General features: G+C 30.9%; 1 protein-coding gene and 2 long non-coding RNA genes across 3 annotated transcripts; 2 read left to right on the plus strand and 1 right to left on the minus strand.

Annotated features, from left to right (window-relative positions):
• The first annotated feature begins 247 nt into the window (after window positions 1-247).
• LOC107366538 (uncharacterized) lies at window positions 248-11,762 on the plus strand. The gene is made up of 5 exons (XM_015934163.3): window positions 248-1,153; window positions 1,413-1,517; window positions 7,861-8,321; window positions 10,567-10,800; window positions 10,880-11,762. Exons 1-5 carry the CDS (start codon window positions 1,099-1,101, stop codon window positions 11,627-11,629), a joined length of 1,605 nt encoding a protein of 534 aa, XP_015789649.1. The 5' UTR covers window positions 248-1,098; the 3' UTR covers window positions 11,630-11,762.
• LOC149093742 (uncharacterized) lies at window positions 1,539-4,249 on the plus strand. The gene is made up of 2 exons (XR_016198819.1): window positions 1,539-2,539; window positions 2,693-4,249. It is a non-coding gene; the product is annotated as an uncharacterized LOC149093742 (long non-coding RNA).
• A 4,922-nt stretch (window positions 11,763-16,684) lies between the features above and the next one.
• LOC149093743 (uncharacterized) lies at window positions 16,685-17,834 on the minus strand. The gene is made up of 2 exons (XR_016198820.1): window positions 17,637-17,834; window positions 16,685-17,309 (listed from the first exon to the last, which is right to left on the minus strand). It is a non-coding gene; the product is annotated as an uncharacterized LOC149093743 (long non-coding RNA).
• Window positions 17,835-17,947: the final 113 nt, after the last annotated feature.

Raw genomic sequence — 17,947 nt, forward strand, 5'->3', positions numbered from 1 at the left:
AGAAGGGTGACTGTATGAATGAGAAGTAATGGTTAAATTTAATTCATTTTTACCTTACTCAAGAAATGCAAAATCATAGAAAAGATCTTTCATTTTGACATGAATTTTCTCATTTCATGGTTACATTACAAATCTGGCCACTTTAAATCTCAATTGATTGTATCTCCGATAATTAGTTAAATTAGCAATTAAAAAATAACCAACTTTAATTAAATAAATGCAAAATGAAAACGATTAAGATGAGAAAAGACAAAAACAAACATTGAAAGGCAACATTGAGTTTGCCCAACACTACCAGCCAATCAAATGTGTATGTTAATGAAAATGTTTGCGCGGCCTCTAGTGTCCATCATCACAAGACAACTGTAATGTTAAACATTGACAAACAATAACAAACTAATAGATGAAACAAAAGCTGTAAGTGATCATCATTATCATCAATATTATAATTGTTCATCATTTGTGAATCTACTGTGCTCAACCCTTTACTGGATTAAAAGGCTAATGTGAAAATATTGTTAGTTAAACATGATAATCGATAAAGTCTGATCAAGAATAAACAAAAGTCTTGAAAACTCAACAAATCAATATCATCCTCTAATCAACTTTATCCACCTTTTTCATCCTCCATCAGTCATTTCATCTTCCCTGCAACTCCCACCCTAACCTTTTGACCATCAACTAACCAATGAACAATCAACTGATGATTGTTTATTAAATTAATGATCATTATTTGCTGCTCCACTAAAAAACCAACAACAACACTGCTTTTTTCACCTTTCATTAAGTTCAACATTGAATCCCTTTTTATACACTCGTTAGCAAAGTTAACCCATCACTTGTTATTAACATTATCTTAACATATTGTGTTTATTAATTTATTGGTAATTCAATCAATTGAGATTGACATTGATTCAATTTAAAGCTGTTAAGTTGTTGCAAAGCTGTTTGACTTTAAAACAAAGCTGTTGAAGAGCGCTTCAAATCCCGTTAATAATCAAATAACATTTGACTTTATATTTTTGACACTTTTCCTTGCAAATTGTTGATTGCAAAGTGTTTTTCAATTAACAATCAACAACATTTAACTTGATCAACATGGATCAAAAAGGTATACAATTGAATGCTGCAAAATTTGGTCACATTGAAAATGGTAAGATTAACATTGACAGTTTTACATTATTTTTGACATTTTATCAACACTTTAAGAAACACTTTTACCAAGTAAAATCAAATCTTTTGATCGGTAAACATTTGCCCATTTTGTTTTCATTTAAATTTGATTCAATGATTCAATTGAAAATGATTGAGATTTAAAAGACAAAACTGGTTAAATGATTGAAAACATGACAATAGATGAGCAAATGAATGCAAAGACAGAAAATTAACTTTTTTTGTTTCATTGTTTACAGATTTACTGACCAGTAAAAGACACAGCATTGATGCCATTCTTGGCCTTCAAACAATCAAGGAAACTGATTACAAAAGGTGCAAAAAGCTGGTCAAAAAGTGTAAAGGTAAGCAGTGAAAGGAGTCAATGTAAACATCAACATCCTTTTCATCAACATTGCATGTTGCCTCTGAACCATTTCAATCTGTTCAACAGTCATTCAGAAATGATGAAAAGTTGAGTCTGCATTCAATTGAATCAAACTGTTTAATGCTTCTAATTGTCCAAAGACAGTTGCAATTTAACATTAAAAACTTTTACAGTTGAAGCATTTTCCTTGAAACTTCCTAAAACTCTTCAAAATCCTCTCACAAACTCTGAGCTTTTATTTTTCTGGATTGTTCATCAACACAATATTTTCATTAACACTAAAAAATGGAAATCATTTTTTGGATTTACTTTGAATCGTTGAGAAAATTATCTGAGTTTTCGATCTTTTCGTTGAATTTATTGAACCAATTTCTCATCTTTATTGAGATAAAGCATGTTATCGATATTAATCTCAGATGAAATTCCCTGTAAAGTTATTCCAAGCTTATTTTATTCGTTGTCCCAACTCAATCCTCTACCAGAACGAAGTTAAGTTGATGTTGAATCCCAATGAATATCTGAACAAATGATCGTTTAAACTCAATATTTACTTTGTCACCTTTATTCAATCAGGACAGATTACATATTAATTGTTATGAGACGACATTTAAATAATTAAAAGAGCAAATCACCATTTTCAGGTTGACAGGGAAAGATAATGATGCTAATAATAATCAAATATACTAAACGAGATTTGAGTTAATTTCATTTTTTACTCTTTTCCCATTCATTTGTTAACCATTTCATCTTCACTCTCCATTTCATTTTGACCCAACACAGGCCAAAGAAGCCCAAAAAGTTTAATCGTTTATTCACCTGAATGCCAAAAGGCTACTTCAAATGAATACTGATTAACCCAACCAACATAAACCCAACACAGCAAGTGAAAGCATCTTGTTAAACGATTGTCAGTTAATATTAATTGTAGTTTATCACTTGCCGATTAAATCACTTTGAACCGCAACAACAGCAAAAAACCAAAAGAAACCAGAAAAAAAGGTAAAATCAAGTTTACCTTTTCAGTTACTTTTAATATCAACTGTCCATAATGAGAATGCCTTTAATCACGTTCAATAATAATGATACTAATGATGATAATTTTCCCATTACGAGTATTATTTTTTAATTTAACTGTCTCATTTGTTTAAACAGTGACAAAGGTAAATGGAAAGAGCAAGTTAAATATGAAAATATATATAAAATGGTTGACTGATTAACGATTAAACGATAATAGCTTGATACACTTTTTCAATATAAGATTAATATTAACTTCTCGATAAATTAACAGTAACTTGCCCGATTGTTAATCATTTAATGTTACCTTGGAGTTGGATAATTAGATGATTGTCAAGCCTGGTTGACTTGATAATGTTAATTGTATATTCAGTTTACACAGAAAACATTTTTCACTGGAAAAAGCCTTTGTTTTTTAATGATCTATGTAAAGGTAACCAAACAAACAAACAAACGGTTTGCTAACAACAAAATGTTTAAACCAGTAAAATAAAGTTATTATCAACTTGTAATTAACTCTTAAAACCATTAACAGTTAATAATGTTACATTGAAAGTACAAAAGGTTAAGGAAAAGGGTTAAGTTGAGCTTTCTTTTTCTAGTTCCTTATGGTTCTAAAAAAAGGAATAGTGTTTAAAATTTGTTTTAAAAATAAGGTTGAAGGTTAATCTTGTAACCATTGACAGATAATCTTAATGATAATGCCAGTTGAATTGTAATGGAATCGTGAAGAAGGAAGAAACTGAAAGAAAGTTTTGGTCAAACTGTTTACCAAATCGCCAAGCTATAACTGGTTGGACCACTGTAGGCCACTCGACGTTTTCACGTTGCTTTTGTCATCAATTGAAATTGAATTTTAAATTTGATTGAAAAGAGGCAAATGGTGAGAAGAAAAGGTTTCTCATCTTTGATACTCTTATCACAACATTTTGGCTACAATTTTACATTCTTTCAGATCATCTCAGATTACACCTTAATAATAATAGGATACATTTCTGTACATTTGACCATTACAAGACAATGAATGTTAAACAAACAGCAAAAGTAGTAAAAAAAAGGTCGAGGTAACAAAAAAACAAGCCTGTCAATCCTCTTTGTTCAACTCCCAGACCTTTTCCAATATTATCATTATTATTATCAGTCTTATTATCAGTCTTATTGTCAACCTTATTACAATCATTATCATCATCAACTAGCTTTTTGCTTACCTTGTCTTCACAAATGGCAGATTATATTACCAGATGATTAGCCAGAGACAAACTGTGATACTTACAATTGAATGTTAATCTACTTTGTTGTAATAACTTTTACCGTATTGAACCCTCTTCTTGTTACCTCTTCTAGTCGGCTTAAGCTCAACCTTCTAGGTTTAACTTAACCTATTCACTTGGGGTCTTATTAAGACTTGTGATTGACTTAACGGTCCAACTTTCATATCAACTCTCATGGTTTATTAAACACACATCAAAATGATATTCAATCAATGAACCTTTTCAACCATTTTCTTCATCATTACATTGATTATTTTTTTGTGTTCATTGAATTTTTTAATAACATTTCAATTCCCAAGTTCAATTTATGTTTTCAATTGTTCAATAATGGATATAATATCATCATATTGTTACAAATGTTTAGAGACTTTGTCATGCCTTTTACTTTGTTTCACTTGCAATTGAATTAAAACATTTAATACCTTTTACAGTTTCATTATTATTCAATTGATATTATTCAAACCAATAGTCAATCTTTACTCTCTGTTTATCAAGTTCAGTTGTACTTGAGTCAATATAAAAAAAGGATTACATTACAATATCCGTCAACTTATTTCAACCTTTTTTTTCATGAAGAAAAAAGAGTCGCTCTTTTGTCATTATTTACTTTTGTTGAACTTTCCTTGCTCTTCAAAATTGTACATAATATTACAATAATAATATCAATTTAATATCAAAATCAAATAGTGCACAAGATGATCAGATAGCAATTTGATGAAAGTGAATATCTAAATGAGTGTTTAATCGTCTTCCTAATAGGTTCAATTGTAAAGGCAAAAGTGAAACATGAATAGACCATTTAAACTGCTTTATTGTTGCAATGGATTACAATTGATAGGAAAAATGGAGAAAATTGTGTTTTTTTTCATTCGAATTTCAAGTTTTTCAAGTTTACCAAAAGAGCATCGGCTTTACGCTCAACCATTGTAATGTATAGCTATTTAATCACTGTTTGCTCACTGGTTAACCAAGTGTAAACCTTTATCTTGATCATCTTTTACTCGCTCATTTTGATCGCTCTCACAGTTGATTGATGTGGACCAAGGAGATTATAATGATAAATGAAGAGTGAAATGACTCTTGTACATTGAAATTCAATTACAATAAGGAAACTCTCTGAATCACTTCCTTCTGATTTACAAGATGAAACCAAAATAAAAGTTAGGTTAGGAAGGTAACAGTTCAAGTAAACAAAAGTTGCTTTTACCGATCCATCGTTTTGCATGATTGGTAAGATGATATAACTTTCATCAAAATACCGACATCAAAAGTGTCGCCTTTTATCGGCATTTTGTCCAACTTGAACGGAAACACTTAACAGATTGGACAGATGGCTTTCAGTCTTCACTGTCATTCGAGTGTTTTCTTTGAACGAAACTCCAACGAAACTCCGAGTTTTTCGTCATTTGCTATTTTTCCTTTTCCTTGATATTGCAATCATTCAGAATATTCAGAATCAATATTTTTTTGATGGGAAAATTGAAGATACTTGACCTCTAATCATTCAAAGGTCAATTTTCAGAGTCGCTATCGTTTTGAACTGGTCTGTGAATTTGAACAAAAGGTTGAAACTCATACATATTGAAACTTTTCTAGTGATGAAAATATTCTCGATTTAAAATCTGTACAAAATCGTTTTCTAATTGAAATCTTTCAAGTCTCATAATCTTGATATTAATATTAATACAATTTAATCTCAGCTTTAATCTCAAAATGCAAGGTCTACTTTACATTTATTATTACATTATTTGATTGAACAAAAAAAACGATATCAAACTATTCAATGTTGAGATTATTTCCTGTGAGTCCATGGAGTGATGGAGTGCGATTAAAAACTGTGCAAACCACAACTCAAGTTAACAGTTTGTACTTACTTACAGATACAAAGTGATACAATGGATGTTGTAAAAATAACTATAGAAAGGTAAGGAAGAAGAAGAAGAAGGAAAAGATCTGAAAATAAAGGTAATTTAAGAAATGGATGACAAGAAGATGAGATGAAGATGATGAAGATAAATGTGAAAACAGAGTTAAAATGAAAAGCGTTTACATTCAATTTAACCAAAAGCAATTGGACTCTTTGTAGACCAATGATAATACCCTTTTGTTGGATATGTAAACTGACACACATCCAGTCGATATGTGCAATTACACAGTCGATATAAAGTAACAATTGGACAAAAGTACAAAATATATTCATATGTGAATATAAAGTTGAAGGGAAGAAGAAGAAGATGAAGAAGAAGAAGAAAAGGAAGAAAAGTTATTCAATGTAACAATTTAAAGTAATATAAACACCAATAATTGTAACTGTTTGCAGGCCCAATGTTTCCAATTGTATTATTAAACGATTACTTTTATCAACATTATTAGCATTATTAAGTTTGTGGACAACAATCAAAATATGATAACATTGTTATTGGTTGTAAAATAAACACACGGTGAGTGTTGATCAATGCTAATGGTGATCAATGTGACCACCTAACTAGGCTTTTCATAGGCACAAAAAAATGTATTTAATGATTGAAACCTTGTGATACAACATTTTGTAAAATGTTTAACCATTATTGTCATCTAATAATAGCAACAGTTCAGATGACAAAATGTTGAGTTTGCAGGCTCTTCAAGAGAAGCAGACTTTTGAGCATTTTTTTTCTTGCTTTGCACAGACAAATTGAACGTTGAACGTTCAAGGAAATGATTATCTTGAGCGTTTCTTGTTGCGTCTGGCTTTTGTCTGTGTAATACACACAATAATTAACCTTACTGTCTCCACTGGTTGTCACTGAGCGGGACTCTTGCAAGGAAACCTTTGACTGTTGTTTAAGCTTAAGGGCGACTTGATCCCTTGCTTCAAGCTACGGTTGTTTGAAGGGACAGATAATTAGCTACAAATCTGTAATCATTTAATTCACCCACTGGACTCTCAAATTATCGGATTAAAAGTGCAGTTTTGCGTTACTCGTTACTTGTTGCTGTCGCCCTATTTAACTCAAAGTAAAGTGTCTATTCAATTTGAAAACCACAGGGAATCTTGTAAACTTTTTTTTCTCTCTCCTTTCTTTTTTGCTCTTCATTTACTTCTCTCTCTCTCTCTCCTTTTTTCCTCAATGAACTTCATCTTGATGAAAAAATAGAGAGTAGATTATATCACCCTGCGGCCATATATTTCACAGTCGCCATTGGAGTGAGAATGATGAGGAAGATATGGAAGAAGAAGAAGGAGAAAAAAAACTCAAAATCTTGCTACTTTTGTCTACATTTTTTTTCTCGCTACCATTCATAAGCTCTTTCAAACCCTTTTTGCCTTTATCACTTTTCATCATCACCTTTATTAACTCATCTTTTGTTGTTGTCGCCTTCCACCTTCACCTTCATCTTTCACCATGATCGCCATCCTTACCATCTTAATCTTCATCTGTTTATCAATTTTCCTTTCATTTTGCCATCTCTTTCACTACCCATTACCAACTACTTAACTTCAACCTAATGATGTGTTGATTCCGGTCAACCATTAATAAACACTCGGCCTGTCTTTATCAATCCATTAAGCTTACATAGAAGCGTAAATTTTTTACAAAAATTTACAAAAATTTTTACTCTTTACATTGACAATCATCTTTTTACTCTTCATCGTCTTCATCATCTTCATCATCCTCATATTTTTCATCATTTTAACAATTTTCATAATTTTCAATGAATGCAACTGTCAAGGCTGAAGTCCATCCTTCAACCCAGCAAAGTCACTCTTTCCCCATTGATTAAACCTTGAACAAGACCTTTTACTGTAAAACTATTTCACATTCATTTTATAATTTTTCAATTTCCCTCTTCATCTTCATAATTTTAACCTTCATTTGTTTAACCATCTTTTTTCATCTCTCACCCTTAACCAACCTGCTTATAACCTTATGATGGTGTCGATTCCGGTTAACCTTTGATCGATCTTTGGCTTTATTTTTGTCAACGCAAAACCATTTTGCTGACTTACGTGTTGCTTGATTGAACACATGACTATGAATGATCAACCATCAGATGAAATTTCAAAGAAAAACATTTCAATAATTTACAACCCATTGAGCTATCATGATACCTATCCATCGTCACCCTGTTCATCACCAAATTATCCAATGAAACAATGCACCGGTTTCAATGATGACAGAGTTATCAATGAACAAGATGAAACTACTGAACATGATCAGAATGTCAATGATGACTCTGAAGATGATTCAGATGATGTTGGATCAAATAGTGCCGGTGAAGATAATGCATCCCTTCATCATCATCCATCATCTTCTCACCATTTATCATCACCCTTTTCACCATCATCATGTTCACCAGGACCGCACAAGAAGAAACACCGACGCAATCGAACCACTTTCACCACCTATCAACTTCACCAACTTGAACGGGCCTTTGAAAGGTCACATTATCCCGATGTATATGTAAGGGAAGAGTTGGCATCCAAAGTGAATCTACCCGAAGTGAGAGTTCAGGTAAACATGTAACCATTAATCATGGTGATTATCACCTTTCCACTTTAATCTATAATTACACCTTATAGAGGCACAAATACAATAAAGGTTTTAACAAGCATATAATTAACCCTTCAAATTAACATTATTAATTTTCCAGTTTTACAAACAAAATGTTCAAATGTTGAACAATTTTACTTCATTTAACCTTTTCTTCTCAACATGATAATTACAGTTTCAGTTGAATTGTTCAATAACTTGATCATTAAGAGTTTCAATTATTGCTTTAATCCATTAAATAGCTAATCATTAATCATTTGTTCATTTGTTCATGTTCAACATTTCTATTTTTTACCTGAAAGCAAACACAGCTAAAACAATTGTAATTGAATTAATTACCCAAACAAAACTGTTCCAGTTTCTCAACGTTTATCAAGTTAATGAAGTTATTAATGTTTACTATTTAATTGTGTAAAGGTTAATGTTAAATTATTGATTAGTAAATTGTAATAACTTGAAAATTTTCCTTCTATAATGTGATTGAGAATCATTTTAACCAAGCTCAACAAAAGGCTAAATGAACTGAAAATGAATCTTTAATCTGTAGAGTGTGAATCAATTTTGACCATTTCAGTTAATTGTCGCAACAGGGAAAAGTAGCATTTTTTTGTCCATTTAATTACAAAGTATTATTGTGAACAATTGCGTCTTGGGTTGGACATGATGCATGAAATACAGTTTGACAGTCAATTGGCATCAATAGATTAAACATTATCAACTTGATCGACATTGAATATTGAATGTTTGCTAAGCGTGCTTTCCACTTGAATCTTACAGTTAAGTAGGTTTACTTAATTGTCGACTCAGTGTATTACTGATTTACTTGGTTCATTATGATGATTAGGATTATCTTGTTGTTTCTAGGTTTGACACACGGCAGTGTATTACAACAAAAAGACCATTTCAGGGATTAAATGATAATCTGTTGTGAACCTTTATCACTGTTTAAGGTTTAAAAGCTTCAATTTTGCCAACTCTGCTTTTTGTTTGTCAGTGGATCCATTATTTTGACAGTTTTAACCCAATTTTTCAGTAATTCAGTTTTTACTTTGTTTTTGTTCACATTTGTACCGATTGTCAGCTTACAGTAGCAACTTGACTTGGTATAGTCGTCAAGTCTGTAACGGTGATAAGCTTCAAATACTATTAGGCTTTCGTTTGGAGCAATGAAACTGAAAACATTTCAACCAACAGAATCAGTTGCAATGCCATTTTCAAGCAACATTTTGTGGTAGCTTTAAACGCTTTAAGTGGATCAGGATTAGAGTTAAACAAAAGATTTGTATTCTTACTATCAATAAATCACTAATTTGTCTAATTCAATTTGAGTAAGTAAAGGTATAACATCGTTGAAAGGCGTAAGCATAAGTGAAAATTGTACACAATTTGCATTGAATTGTAATGTTCTTGGATTGGATTGACTTTGAATTTTGATTGTCTGTTCATTAAGACATTTCATTTGATCTGATATTTTGATATTTTGGTACAGAATTTTATTTTACGAAAAATTGTCTCAAAATGTTATTATGTTTTTGATCAATGATGTGATTTTGTTAGCTACATTTTATTGGTATAACTTTTTGTTTCATCAATTGTTCAACTTTTGATTTAATAAACTCGCTATTTAACAGGTGATCAAATCAAAATCATCGATAATTATAATAATAATGAGAGTAAAGTGGATAAAGCAATGATAACAATGAGATTGAATAAACTTTGATTGAATTTGATGATAAAGTTGAAAGGATGAAAATGTTGATTGACAAAAAAATATAGTCAAATTGAATAAGGTAAAGTGAAGAGTAAAAAAAAGGAAAACAGTTTATTCAATTTATTAGCTGCAACAATATTAAATTGTTGTTATAGCAATTTATTAATAACTTGAAGGTATAAAGTAATAAATTGGATCACAAATAAAATGATAAGTGACAATTATTATAATGAAAAACAATTAATCAAGTATAAAATTGAATTTACCTCCAAAATTGTCTCCAGCATGGCTTGTCCAATGAGCTTCAAGTGGTAACTAACCGTTTGCGTAACTAACTTTTAGATGTTGACGCTTTTTTGACTCAATTGTTATTTTGATTTTATGTTATGTTACCTTTAATTGAATTTGTTTTAATTTAAAAATTATAATACTGTTAGCTAAATTTTTCTGAATTTGTTGTTATTCTTCTATTTTTTTGTCGTTCCAATTGTGCAGGTTTGGTTTCAGAATAGGCGAGCGAAATGGCGACGTCAGGAAAAATTGGAAATATCTTCTGGTTTTCAAGGCATAAATGATCATCTAAATTCACCACAATTAACTGGATTAACCGATTCACCAGTTAATAACAATCATTCATCGTCGGCAAGTTTAAATCATTCCTCACTCGGGATACCACATCATTCAGTTAGTCACAATTCACTTTCAAATCTTCATTCATCCATTCCTCAGGTAATATAATCAGATATCTTTCTTTTCCCTCAACACTTTTCTAATAAAATTTTCTCTACTCTTTTTACATTTTTTGCAGAATCTGTTGATGAGTGAACTTTGTGGTCGGTCACAAGGTGCACATTACCCGTTAGAGTCTTGGTTAGCCGCAACTGCGGCATCATCTTTACCATCTTCTTCTTCTGGTTTATCATCAAATCCATCTGCAGGCACATCGTCATCACGAGCAACTACTTTACCCTCACCATCAACTTCGTCCATTTCGAATGTGAACTCAATTTCTAATACATTAACGAACGGAACTCATTCTTTCCCTGTCAATTTCAAAGCTCACCCAGGATCCGTCTATCCAAATTACTTTTTAAACTCTTCAACATCGTTGCCTCTTTCAACTGGTTCGATAGCCAGTGTTTCCTCCGGCCTTCATTCATCTCATTATATAAATCCCCTCTTTCCTTTCACAGCTTTACCCCTTTCTGTTCATTCAGGCCAACCTCCGCCTTTTTTGTATTTAAACTCAATTTCTCGACGACCCTCAAATGGATCATCTTTATCTCTCACTGGATCACCATTGAACCTATCAACTTCTACTGAAACTATTTCAAAATTGACACTTTCTTCACCCTCTTCAGCATCATCTTCACCCCGTGCTACAAGCAATGCTCAAACAGCAACAGAAAAATCGACCATAAAAAACAGTTCATCTGGATTACTATTCAACTCTCAAACCCAAAAAAGAAACCAAAGTGAAAAGCAAACCCTCTCATCCCTAGTTAACTCTAGTAATGAATCAAAATTGCAGTCTGATCAAAATTCAGCTGCCAAATAAGTTGATGCAAAACCGTTCCTTTCGAAGTGTTTCGATTACTCTGTACTATTTCAAAGCTGGAAATTTCACTTCTTTAGATCAATTTTCTTAACTGAAGTTTAGAACCATAAATAAAGATTTTTTGTTTCATAAATGACCAATTAATTGATTGAAATAAAATGATAATGAAATAAAACCTAAAAATGCAAAAAAGGCAATAATTACCGTATCGGCGCACATAATGTCACGGTGCTTCAAAATGGGCTCGCTCAAATAACAGCACTTCTGCTGCCCATTTAGACGCTCATGGGCTATTATTAATGATCACTTTGAGCTTTTTCTCGACCGATTAGCAGGGAAAAAATTTGATCTTGTGAATGCATTTCTATTAGTGAATTGAAAAATTTAAAATAATAATCAAAATTTCTCTATTAACCGATCAATTTCGATTTTTACAAATTTTTCCTTTTCTGAGTTAACGCATGCTCAGTGACGCAAATTCTCACTTATTACGAGCGAGCTCGATCCGAGGCACCGTGACATTATGTGCGCCGATACGGTAATTAAAATTGTTCGTTTAGTCTTGCCAACTCAGTGATTTAATGTCATCGCAATTTATACCATGAAAAATAATGACTAAAATGATGAGATAATTGAAGCAAATAATAATAAACATAATAATAAAAGGTTGATTTAATGGAGACTAGTTTTTATTATATACGGTAAAAGGTGGAGTTAACAAGTTAATTTAACCTGATTTCAGGTCACATTAATATTAATAGTAACAATAAATTCAGTTAAATGTAAATATACTTTGTATAATCGATTATCTTGTTGACGGTTCTAAGGCTCCTTTGTCAACTGGTAACATCATCATTGAAGAGAAGAGGATGAAAGATGATGATAATGCTCAAGATGAGGATGAAGATGATTTAGGAGTTGATGGTTGACTGGATAATATTGATTGTTATTAGTTGAGAGATTGCAAGGAAAAAGGAGGAGTTTTTGCTTACTTGGAGGATGAAAAAAACAGGGAAAATGATGAGATGAAAAGGTGTTGAGAGGATGATGAGAAATAGAGGAAGGAGAAGAAGATGGAGCAAAGAGGTAAAAAGAAAGAAGATGAAGGTGAAGATGAAGATAAACATAATATTGTTTGAACCAATGGAAACATTGAGAAGGAGGAGACACACAAAAATCAAATATTAATAGTTACATTATTTTCATTGAAAACCAGCTTATCGATTGTAAACTTGATTCTGCTGCTATTTTACTTTACCTTCATCATTATTATTTGCTCAAGTATTATTGTATTTACTTTAAGCTATTACTTGTATTATGGATAGAACTGATTGTTTATTGTTGTCCTTTCATTCAATCCCTCTCATCCCTTTCCTTCATCATCGTTTACCTTCTTAGCTGCAAGTTTATTACAAAATTGATTATAATAATTGCAATGAAACTATTACATCAACTGAAGGATAAATTAAATCAAATATAATGGCAAATAACAGCAACAAAAAAGCGAGAGACGCAAAGGCTGATTGTCAAGTGTTAACTGACTCAATTTTCATTTACAATTGACTATATTGAACAATTACGCTTTCAATGATTGATGTTTACCATTTAGCTTGCATTTCATCCCAATTTATTCACACTTCATCATCTTTTAATCAATTCAATAAAACAATTGCAAATGTAAACCCAAAGGTTGAGAGGATATTTATATTCAACTGTAAAGTCCCTTCAATGAAACGCTCTTGATTTCATTAAATTTTACCATTTCTCTGTTTACTTTCATTTTAAATCACAATCAACTTTGATTAATTGAGAGTCTAATTCAGACCCTAATTTAAACCCTAATTTAGAGTATAATTTAGAGTCTAATTTGAAGTCAATCTGTTTTTTTGTTTCTGGTTTGAAATGACAAAAGTCCAATGTGAAGCCAAGTATAAAATTACAGTCAAATAAAAAGCAGCAACTGAAAAATCAAATTAACGGTTCAATTAACAAAGCTATAAATATCTATGAATAAATGAAATTATTAACTGGGCGAAACAATTAACATGGCAAGATAATTACAATTCAGTTGAGCGAGCCCGTGAGTTGAACATTTGACAAAATTAATGTTGGAGGATTTAAAACAGATTTGGGTTTCAATGTTAAAAAATCAATGTGGTTTTAGGCTGTAAACAAGTCTTTTAATAAAATTTACCCTTTTGTCATGTCAAGTGGTTCAAGTCAATAAGACTGTTCAAGTTGCCAATATTAATCATGAACGATTGATCATGATGATAATCAGGTGAAGGTGGCAATAATAAAGGCATTAAAATGTTGTACCACTTTGTTGGGTGCACACTGTGTTACCTCATTGATAATGGATGATGATTTTACTGTATATTAATATATTAAAAAAAAGGGATAAAAGTCAAAGCTTTAACCCAAAGATTTTTATCCTCTTCAGATTAAAACTTGTTCAAGTATCATTCAATATAATATATTTATTATTATTATTATTAAACACTGAAAGTAACCAGAAGCAATAAACTTGTATTATATATACATTAACATTCCCTATTGCTATTATTATTATTACTGGTAAAGAGTGATAAAAGGTTGTTGATGTGTGAACAACAGCAAAGGATGAGAAAAGGATGAGGATGAGGAAAAAGGCTGAAGATGAAGCAAAAGCAAGAGACACAAATCTGTACAATTTTATCCATCACTTCATCTCTTTGCTGGTTTTTGAGTGAAAAAAACACATCTTCATCCTCCCTCAAGAAACACAATGATAACCTTTTTTTTCCTCACCATTTCATCCTCATCTTCAAGTTAACTTGCTTTTTGTGTTAACCTTTTTCAAGTTGAATTTTCTTCGACATTTTTTGCTTCTTTCCTTTCCTTTGATATTGGGTTTGATTTAATTTTAACCAACAAGACCTTTGAAGAGGAAAAGGTGAAATTACTTGAAATGATTTTGGGTAAAATCAAGAAAAGTCAACTTCATTTGTGTATTTAAAGCACAATTACCTTCAATAATTGGGTTCATTTTCAGGTTCAACCAAATTTCAAGTCAATCTTAAATGATTTGTCTTCCTAATCATGTAAATAAGAATCTGGAAATTTGATTAAAATTGATTGAAATTGATTAAAATGGTGAAAAGACTGCGATTTGTTGTCTCAAAGTCTTCACCTCCCAACACTTGGAGTGAATTGGGAAAAGGTTAATCTTACGTTTACCATTTACATTATAAACATTTTACCAAATGTCAATTTAATTACAATTCATTATTTACTAAGTAAATATACTGATTTATCATGCTCAATGCTCCCAATTATCCGTTTCATTTTAATAACAAATTGTAATAATATATTTAAATAGCGATACTTTTCATCTCCTCCTTCAATAATACACTTTCTGATAACCTTTTTTGTTCCCTTCAACATTTTCCACTTATTATCATTCCTATTATTTGCTTTATTCAATTGCATCCTCCAGGCTGTAATCATTTAACTTAATCGTTTTATCATTATTATTACCATTACTAACCTTTTTCAAATTAAACCTTATTAGTTGATATCAATTATTATCAAATATTACATTCAAAGCGTTTTTTTGATCCCAAGTCACCCTGTTTACCTGATTGACAATAGGCCTTGCCATTGTAAATTGTTGTCTTTTCATTTTTTACCTTTTCTATTATTGTCTTTCACTCCATCAATTTGAATTAATAATTTAACCCAAATTGGTCATTGAGATTAAAATGAAATCCTTTACCATTAAAATGACCAATGGAGTTGAATATTAAACAGTTGCTTTTCACTGCGATTGAAACGCTTCCAATTTATCAGCAAACGTGTTCACTTTTTTACCTTTACATTTAGCCTTTTTGCCTCACTCTAACCATTATAATGATGATAATTACTTTAAGTTGCAACAATTAAGTTTAATAATTAATGAGAAGACAGTTTTTACCTTTTCCAATCTGGAAACAGCTTTGATTTCAAATGTAAATGCAACCAAAAAAAGGTTGAAAGACTGAATGGATCTTTCCATTGGTAAAAATGCAATTAATTGGTGAAAAGTAAATTGATTTTGTGACAATTAAATAAATTGATGGACAAATTGATGGAAAAGTTAATCTTCACTTTGATCCTGGCTTTCCTTTGATGCCTTGACAATCAAATCATCTTCAAGTCAAATATTGATTCAAATGAAAGATCAACTTTGTACACTGTTAATTGTCAACTGATTAGGTGATTGCTGTTGGGTTAGACAGTTAAAGAAATCAACTTTTAATCTAAATCAAGTGCAAATTCAATGTTTACCTTTTACTGATTCATTGAACTTGTTTCATTGATTAAAGTGAACAATTAAATAACCATTCAATATCATTGAATATTGTCTATTGGTAGTGAATGTTATTTGCTTATTGCCTTTTGCCTGTTGGAAAGTCATGCTAACTGGCTAATTGAAAAGGTTAATTAATTGCATTAAACACTGGAATGAAAAACATTAAATTAATCACAATCAGATTGAATGTTAACATTGCAAGATTGAACCCAATTAATGTGTCTAATTATGCTCTTGTTATTACTGTTGTTACATTTAATCATCTTTTTTGATCACTTGCTGCTTCTGCTTTGCCATCTTCCTCCTCACAATTGACATTAATCATTAATGTAACATGATTTGTGATTAGTTTGATTTGACAATTTATTTTGAAACAGACAATTTTACTATTCACTAATGAAGTTAGTCAATAAAACCTTGCAACTAAACTTGTAATCCTTTTTTGTTTGTATTTCAACAGTCAGTCAGATTACTGATGATGATGACGATGATAATATTATATTTAAGCTGATTAACAGTTAAATTGCTGTTGAAGCAAAAAGCAGTTTGAATCAAGCTTATTAGAGTAAATTGCTTTCCTCAACTCTAATAATAATAATCATCATAATAATCATAATAAACAAAATAATGATTATAAATAAAGATGGTTTGAAAGTAAAATAGTAACACAAATCACAGGAGAAACTCAATGCTATTAATATTAACAAGTAACAAAATCTCAATTTGGTAATATTTAAGAAGAAAATTTTTCTCTTCCCAATTTAATTTAACTCTTTCCTTTGTTTCTTCAATATTGGGACAATTAATTTTTACACTTGATCCGATTTAACAGTTGCCACCTTTTCACTGATTTCAACTTTACTGTTAATAAGATGTCTCTAGATTTGCTTTCTCGTCAAGTTATTATTAGCAATGCAATAAGGTAACATTTACGATATTTTGATCGATTGTAATCGAATGTTGATTTGGTACAACAAAATTGACAAAAAAGTGATACATTTTGTCTCGTCGCTTGACTTGATATGGAACTGCTAAATGACGTCCAGGAAACATTGTTTAGTGGTCTGAGTAAGGATATTAAAGGCATATCTACAGAAAGTAAATTTCTAGGTGAAAACACGAGCTTGCCATAAGCTTTGGAGATTGAAATTCTGATGAAAATACTGATTGCTAAGAATGCTTGATTAATTTTTGACACCAGTTGTATCAGAATTTTTGTTCCAGTTCCTTCATTTAAAATTTTCCTAGTCTTGTCCCTCTTACGCCATCTGAAGTTGGATTGGTCAAGGTGTTTCAATTTTTAAGTTCGATGCCAACAGCAATCTTCCTGCATCTTTAATTTGGACACTAAAAAGTAAAATACAATGAAAATTACAATTAGAATCAATGAAAACAGAAATGTTGACTTAATATTATTCTTAGCAAATTTGACACCATAACTCACACTGCAGTTATAAGCAGCGAGTAATATGTAATCGATGAACATGCAATTACGTTGTAACAAAAAATTAATTACAAGAAATTGTGTCAACAATTTGTAACAATAAATCCTCTAAAAGTATATTTCTATAGTTATAAGATCAATTTAGATGCAACAAAAACACCAAATCGGTAAAAACAAACCAATAAATGGATAATGGATATAAAATCACTCCTAATAAGAAAAATTCTTACCGCAAGCTCCTAAACAGGATAATATTGAAATTTATCCATCAATGATATCCAAGAAACCATTTGGAATAAAGAATGATCTTTAAGAAAGGGACAAATGAAAGTTCTAATGATGATTAGATGATTGAACTGAGAAAATACATTAAAATTACAATTGTAGCATTACAGTAAATTTACAGGACAATTACAGTTAAATACTGTTATAAGATTCGCTAGATGGCAGTCGATTCCCAATTTCTGCTCTCAATTTTCTATCTTCTTTAACAAACAATAGATGGCTTAACCAGCGCTAAATTTATCCAAACTAATGATAA

Source organism: Tetranychus urticae, chromosome 2 (assembly GCF_039701765.1).
Source record: "Tetranychus urticae isolate SD_2017Ah chromosome 2, NJAU_TeUrti_SD_1.0, whole genome shotgun sequence".
NCBI classification, from domain to species: domain Eukaryota; kingdom Metazoa; phylum Arthropoda; class Arachnida; order Trombidiformes; family Tetranychidae; genus Tetranychus; species Tetranychus urticae.